At 35.3% G+C, this 6,669-nt stretch overlaps 1 protein-coding gene across 1 annotated transcript; it reads right to left on the bottom strand.

Annotated features, from left to right (window-relative positions):
• Positions 1 to 1,074: 1,074 nt before the first annotated feature.
• LOC307006950 (sorting nexin-5) lies at positions 1,075 to 6,033 on the bottom strand. Its single transcript, XM_079628498.1, has 14 exons — positions 5,850 to 6,033; positions 5,277 to 5,384; positions 5,082 to 5,189; positions 4,432 to 4,501; positions 4,200 to 4,327; positions 3,303 to 3,386; positions 3,057 to 3,131; positions 2,929 to 2,959; positions 2,688 to 2,772; positions 2,520 to 2,559; positions 2,349 to 2,435; positions 1,845 to 1,934; positions 1,656 to 1,721; positions 1,075 to 1,546 (listed from the first exon to the last, which is right to left on the bottom strand). The coding sequence occupies exons 1-14, from the start codon at positions 5,850 to 5,852 to the stop codon at positions 1,403 to 1,405; spliced, it is 1,119 nt and encodes a 372-aa protein (XP_079484624.1). The 5' UTR covers positions 5,853 to 6,033; the 3' UTR covers positions 1,075 to 1,402.
• Between the last annotated feature and the right edge of the window lie 636 nt (positions 6,034 to 6,669).

The raw sequence follows: 6,669 nt of genomic DNA, 5'->3' as shown, positions 1-6,669 counted from the left end.
ATAAATTAATATGTATATTGTTGTCATTTACCGTCATTTTTAAAACTATTTTATAATTTGAATATGCACTTGCCATTCTCTCTAATGAATGAACAGAGAGAGAAAAGAAAATGTGTTTAAAACACACATTACACAGCATTGCATAATCTTTTCTGGAAGGTTTATTTGTTAACATGAACAATAAAAAAATTATTAGCCATGATCTTATTTCATACAAAAGTCTTAAAGTTCCCAAAAGAACCCTTAAAAAGAGCCTCACCCCTTGTAAACTGGCCAAAATAAACATTGCAAAGGGAAAATGTTGCTCATATGAAGAAGCTAAATATTTTTTTTAAATAATTTACAGTAGTCATAAGAGGAGTGGAAGCAAGAACATCTCCTTTCCAGGAAATTGACCTCCACATCAGCATTAAGCACATTGATATCATGAATTTACTGGTTGTTCACTATTAGTGATTAGTGTTTTGTATTCTTCTATAAATAATTTTTTATATAATTTCTACGTAGCTAATACATGATCAAGTCTATAATAATAATTTGTTACATTTATATAGTGATTTCCTTTGCACTCAAAGCACTTACGGAAGGGGGGAATCTTCTCAACGACCACCGATGTGCAGCATCCACCCGGATAATGCGGTACGTAGTGCAACAGAGCACACACCACTTTATTTGTGGAGACTGATAAGCCAGTCATTATATCTGAGGATGATTATGAGGCCATGATGGTGGACAGAGGCCAATGGGCAAGTTTGGCCAGGAGTTACACTCTTACTCTTTCTGAAGGACATGGGATTTTTTATGACCACAGAGAGGCAGGACCTTGGTTTAGGATGGTGTGTTTTTGGTGTGACAATATTGTCTCCCCATCACTATACTGGGGCAAGTTTAAAAAAAAAATTTAAAAAATTTAGATGACCAACTTGTAAGACTAGTCTAAGCAGGTTAGGCAATGTCCACTGGTCTCCCAGCTGGAATAAACTGTATCTACCTTAATAACGTGCTCGTGGTTCTGACTAACTCATTATAAATGTTTCTTTTTGTGCAGTATTAATAAACCATCACCTCAGAATTGACATTGTTTGCAAAGTAGAAACAGTCATGGGTTTTATTGCTTTACTGCAAGCTTACAGGACAAAGTTTACTTCTGAATCTATAGTCTAACTTTGAATTGTGGACCTGGAAGTTAAAGTTAGATGACTTTTCAGCGTTACAAGCTGGAAAACATTATGTAGGCTACAATCAGATTAAAGAGGACAGTTGATTAAAAAAAGATGAGAATAAACCGAATTTACATGGCACTTTTATAATTTCATTATATCATTTCTATTTTTAGCAGTCTCATAACCGTTTTATTACATTACCAGAAATATTCTTGCGATCTACCACCTGTTTGTTTCATTCATTCTGAATACATGTTTCTGCAAGCTTTGAGATGCTGAGAGTAGAGTTCAGCGCACTCCCTCGCTGTGTTGAGCTGCTGTTCACACCAGCCAATCAGGAAGTTCTTCAGCACATTCACTCGGGAGCTATGGAAGCGCTCAATCTGCCACACACATTAGTACAATAAATATATATACCCTCTATAAATCTACAATGTGCAATCAACATTACTTTAAAATGAAGAGATGTTTCCAGTGTAACACAGCATTTACCTCTTCTTTAGCCACAGATGAAATCAGGTTGAACTCTTTCTCAACAGCTTTTTGAAACTCTTCCATCTACAGTATTAGACACAGAAAGACTTCATCTGAATTTACCCGTTAAACATGATGTGAACACTTCAGTGTGGACGTGTGTATGTGGACAGAGAATATAATGAAAGATACACATTAAAAACATACCACTTCTCTCTTATTGGCCTTGGCTTTTTCTGTACTCTTCTTAACAGTTTCCAGCTCTATCAGTTTACAGGTTCTTCTGAAAAGCATCTCCTGTTACAAGTAGAAATAGACAGATTACTACCACAGCAGTCTTGGGTTAGATTTCATTACATTTTATACAAACCTGCATTCAACATAAAATATATATGCAGTAGTTTGATCACACTTGACTGAATTAATGTTTTGAGGCTTATGTTTAAATACTGAAATTAGTTTTCTCAACAAATAGTTCCAGCCCTCAAATTTGATTGGTTGAGACTAGGAGACTTGTGCATTATGGTGGGGATTTTTTACTGACTATGTCTGAAAGTTACATCAACACACAAAGCGGTCTCTTTGTTTAGAGCTATTTTGTTGTGGCACAGCAAAAATAGACAAAGTCACTGGTAATACTGTATCTAAAAGGTTAGTTACTCTGTATTAAACATTGTATGAAAGCATACTTAGGCATTTTATCAGACATACTTTCTCTGCCTCTTGGTAGCGAGACTCCAGGTCCAGACCCAAACCAAGAGTGGTTAGGTTGTTACTGGCAACTTTCTCAAAATTTTGCTAAAGTAAAAAAAAAAAAACATAAAATTTTTAGTATTCAATATTTTTATAAAAATAAATAAAGGAATGCGAAAGTGCACATACCTTTACTGCCTCAATGATATCAGATAGCTTCAAACAAACCCTAAAGAAACACAACATCTGAATAAACTGATTATCCTCTCATAACAAGCAACATTCACATAAACTCTCTTTATTCAGCATGCACATTAATGCAGAAACAAACGGTAATTTTATTTAGTAAATTCTAACTTGGAGAAAGCCACAGCAGCTGCATCGTCCTGATTCACACAAAGATGAAGAGATGTGGAGAAATGTCCACAGGCCAAAGCAAGCTCTGTAAAACACACACACACAAACACACACACACACACACACACACACACACACACACACACACACACACACACACAGACACACACACACACACACATATATATATAAGCCTATTGTATTCCTAAATGTGGTGTGAAAACTTCTTGCAGTGACTTACTTTGCTCTGTCATCACAACATCGATTAATTTCTATTGAGAGAAGAACACAATATTGCACATTGAATTATAAAATGACTAACAGTGCACTGGCCAGGATAAAAAATGAAAAACAGCTTAAATAGTGTACCTCTGTGGCAATCTTTGACAAAGCGGTAATATTTGTGTTTTTATTTCTCTCGTTCTGAAAGAAGTTGTCCACATCCTGGGAATATTACATTTTACATATGATATAAATCACATTCATGTATCTATAAAGTTTATATTGTCATATCATACACAGTGCTGTGTTTGGTACAAAAGACTTTCCCAGCGGTGGATGGGATGAACACCTGCATAAATCACTCACATGAACAACAAACTTTTACACAGATACCTTATGGCTTTCCTTCCTCATCTCCTCCACAGCCTGACTAAGGCGATTAAAGATTCCTTTCCTGCCTCTCTGTTTCCCAGGAGACTAGTCAAACAACACATGCAATGACAAAAGTGAGATTATCAACAAAGATTTTGTAACCTTTCCCTCAAAACTAATTAAGGTGATGACAAAAAACAGCAAAATGATCAAACAATAAAAACAGAAGCTTTCAACCAAAAATATTCTCCATGCTGGGGAATCCAGAAAAAAAAAAAAAAGGTTAGCTGTTGTTTTTGAACCATGATAGCTAGTTTCCAGCAGGTAAAAGCTGGTCTTAACCGGTTTAGGTGGCTGAGGGAGCTGGTTGAGCTTGGTCAAGAACACAGCTGAAAAACAAACCAGATCATGCAAGCTTAAAGGGATAGTTCACTTCAAAATGAAAATTCTGTCATCATATACTCACCCTCAAGTTGTTTCAAACCTGTATTCATTTCTTTCTTCTGCTGAACACAAAGGAAGATAATGAAGAAATATTCTTCAAAATATTTTCCTTTGTGTTTGAAACAACTTAAGGGTGAGTAAATGATGACAGAATTTTCATTTTGAAGTGAACTATCCCTTTAAACTGGTCAGACTGGATCATAGTAGCTGATTTGTTCCAATATGGGTGACCAGCTCAGCCAGGTCTCCACCAGCTAATCAACCATCTAAATGACACTTGACCAGATAATGACCTGCTACCAGTACTATGTTCTAAAACACAAATACTACCTTCAGTTTTAGCTGGAAACCTCAGCAGGACAGGTTAGCCTGGTTAGTTGCATTGTATTATCAATCATAGATCAGGCTGTGATGCAGAATTTGAATTAATGAAAAATCACAGTCACTTTGTGTATGTGTGTGTTTATAGTAAACCTCAGAGTTAATAAGAAAGCTGTCCAGTGCTTTGCACTTGCAGAGAGTTGGGTGTGTTGCCACCTGCTGGAGATAAAACTCCAAAGCCTTACAATAACCCTGCCAATCCTGTCCAAGAGCCAGGAATCCTGAACACATACAGAGACACATAAAATGTGTTACATAAGAAACAAAGTATCAAATCATTGGCATCCACACACGCACGCACTGTGCATATTCAAATAATACATACCAAGTTGTTTGAGTGCTTTGGTCTGCATGTTTGACTGCAATGGAAGTGCTTTAGGGGGCAAAGGCGGAAACTGTGGGCATAAAATCGTCTCATGTAAGCGATTCCTCATTCATAGATTTTTGTGATTTTAGAGTGAAAATGAATAAGCAAATGCCTATAGGGTAATTCCAACTCAATCAGAGGTCCCTGGCTCAAATATTTTATTTTGTTCATATTTTCTCTGAAGAAAGACTAACAAAGTAAAGTGACATGTGAAGGCCAAGATGCTTAACCCATACTCAAAATTAGCATTAGATGGCACTATTAGCAAATAGTGATGAAAACCAAAATATGACATGCCATGAATAAATATTGACTGAATAATCCACGATCAAAATGACTTGAAAAATGGCAGCATCTGCTGAACACTTGTAATTTGACTCCAAATCTCAGGTGAAAATCTGAAGAAAAAAAAATAATTTTGACCCTCCTCTACAAAATAGTTAATTATTCAGTAAATATTAATTCATGGCATTTCATACTTTGGATTTCATCACAATTAATGTTTGTCTTTCTTCAGAAAAAATATTAACAAAATCAATAATTTTAGCCAGGGAAGTTTTCAAAATTTGGTCGATTAATAGCCTATAATGTTTAGAGAATTCACTCACTATAATTCCCTGAAGTCCAGGAACATTTTCCTGTGAGAAAAGACTCTGTTGAAGCCATTCAAAGTCCTCATGTTCCCGAAAAACACATACCCCTGCACTGCTGTTCAACTGAGGGGGAAAAAATGAAGTAATGATATTTAAGCATTCCACAAACCATATCTAGAACATGTTTTATGCATTTACTACACATCTTACTTTCTGGGAAGTAATGGCAAACATCAGAACGTCTCCATCCTGAGTCAAATCAGTGATTCTGATGCTGTTCGCACTTACACTTAGTGCTGATTCTGCACTTGATCCTTCCTAAAACACTCACAGAGTCATTCATTTACACAGTACAAGAATTGAAATCAATGCTTGCAATCAATTGTGACTATTATAAACAGGGTTTTTCTAAGCAATTCCAGTAGCCTATATACATTTTTTTATACAACTATAGGTTCAGTTCAGTAACATAAACTAGGCATCATAAACTAATGAACAATACTTATACTGATGCTTTTTTAACAATAATTAATGAATTAACTTGAATTAACAATGAACAATAGCATTTTGCAGTATAAATTCATTTTATAAATAATTTTATGAAATATCTATATAATAATGTGATATTTAAAAATGAACCAAGATTAATAAATGCAACAAAAACTACATTTCATGATATTTAAAGCATTTAGTATTAAATTGTCTACAAACAGCAGATGGTTAAACAGCATGTTACTACAGGACATGGTCATGTGATAATCACGGCCTGAAAAGCTTACTTACCATCTCACTGGAATTCAACAGATTTCCTACTTTGGTTTAATCTTCAAAAGGGAGAAAACAGACATATGAGAAAACAAAGTAAACTCTTTTCTTAATCTTCCACATAAACCCTTTTCACAGTCCTCTCTTTGTCACCTCTACTTTCTATCCCTTCCTCTCTCTCTCCAGTTTATACAAAATGCTCACACGCACATTCTTGCGGAGACAGGATATCCTTCAGATCAAAGGTCACTATGGTCCTGCGATTTTGGTTGTATGTGAAATTTTATCCAATATAGTTTTTTAGTGTCCTCTTTCAAATGAAATGTGGAATACACTCAAACTAAGTAACTTGTAAAGCACACTCATTACAGGCTACTGAGTAACTAAGCAGTTACACTGGGCAAAGTTTATGAGTTGCACATGACTGCAGCGTTCATAGCATGCATAAAAACATGAGAAAAAGATGGTGACAAACACAAAGTAGAATGACACTTCGCAATCATAAGAACAAAAAAAAAACTGATTAAGAGAACAGTAGCTTTGGATAAATCAATGTTTTTGCTTGAAACATTTTTTTTTATAGACAAATATGTATTTATAAATACATTTACAACCTGGTGATATAATTGATGGATAAATTAATTATGGATAAAAAGAGCAGTTGACACTCCTATAGACCTTATGTAGCCCCGCCCCTTTTCAGCGCTGCGCTCACTGTCTTTTGTCTTCCGGTCTATATTTTCACAGCGATCTTACGCATTTATGAATGAACGGCTCGTTTTAAAATCTTCCCGGTCTACTGACATTTGTTAAGACATCTACTTTAAACATTACAATC

The sequence above is a fragment of the Phoxinus phoxinus genome (assembly GCF_949152265.1).
Source record: "Phoxinus phoxinus genome assembly, chromosome: 11".
Lineage (NCBI taxonomy): Eukaryota > Metazoa > Chordata > Actinopteri > Cypriniformes > Leuciscidae > Phoxinus > Phoxinus phoxinus.
Note: the sequence above shows the minus strand (reverse complement) of the source record. Positions and strands in the feature narration are given on the sequence as shown.

Excerpts from the sequence above, each read along its gene's own strand:
- LOC307006950 (XM_079628498.1), bottom strand. Across the intron at positions 5,190-5,276 it reads TTGCCATTACTTCCCAGAAA|TTGAACAGCAGTGCAGGGGT; the intron begins GTAAGATGTGTA and ends TTTCCCCCTCAG. Across the intron at positions 2,560-2,687 it reads GCTGCTGTGGCTTTCTCCAA|GGTTTGTTTGAAGCTATCTG; the intron begins GTTAGAATTTAC and ends GTGTTTCTTTAG.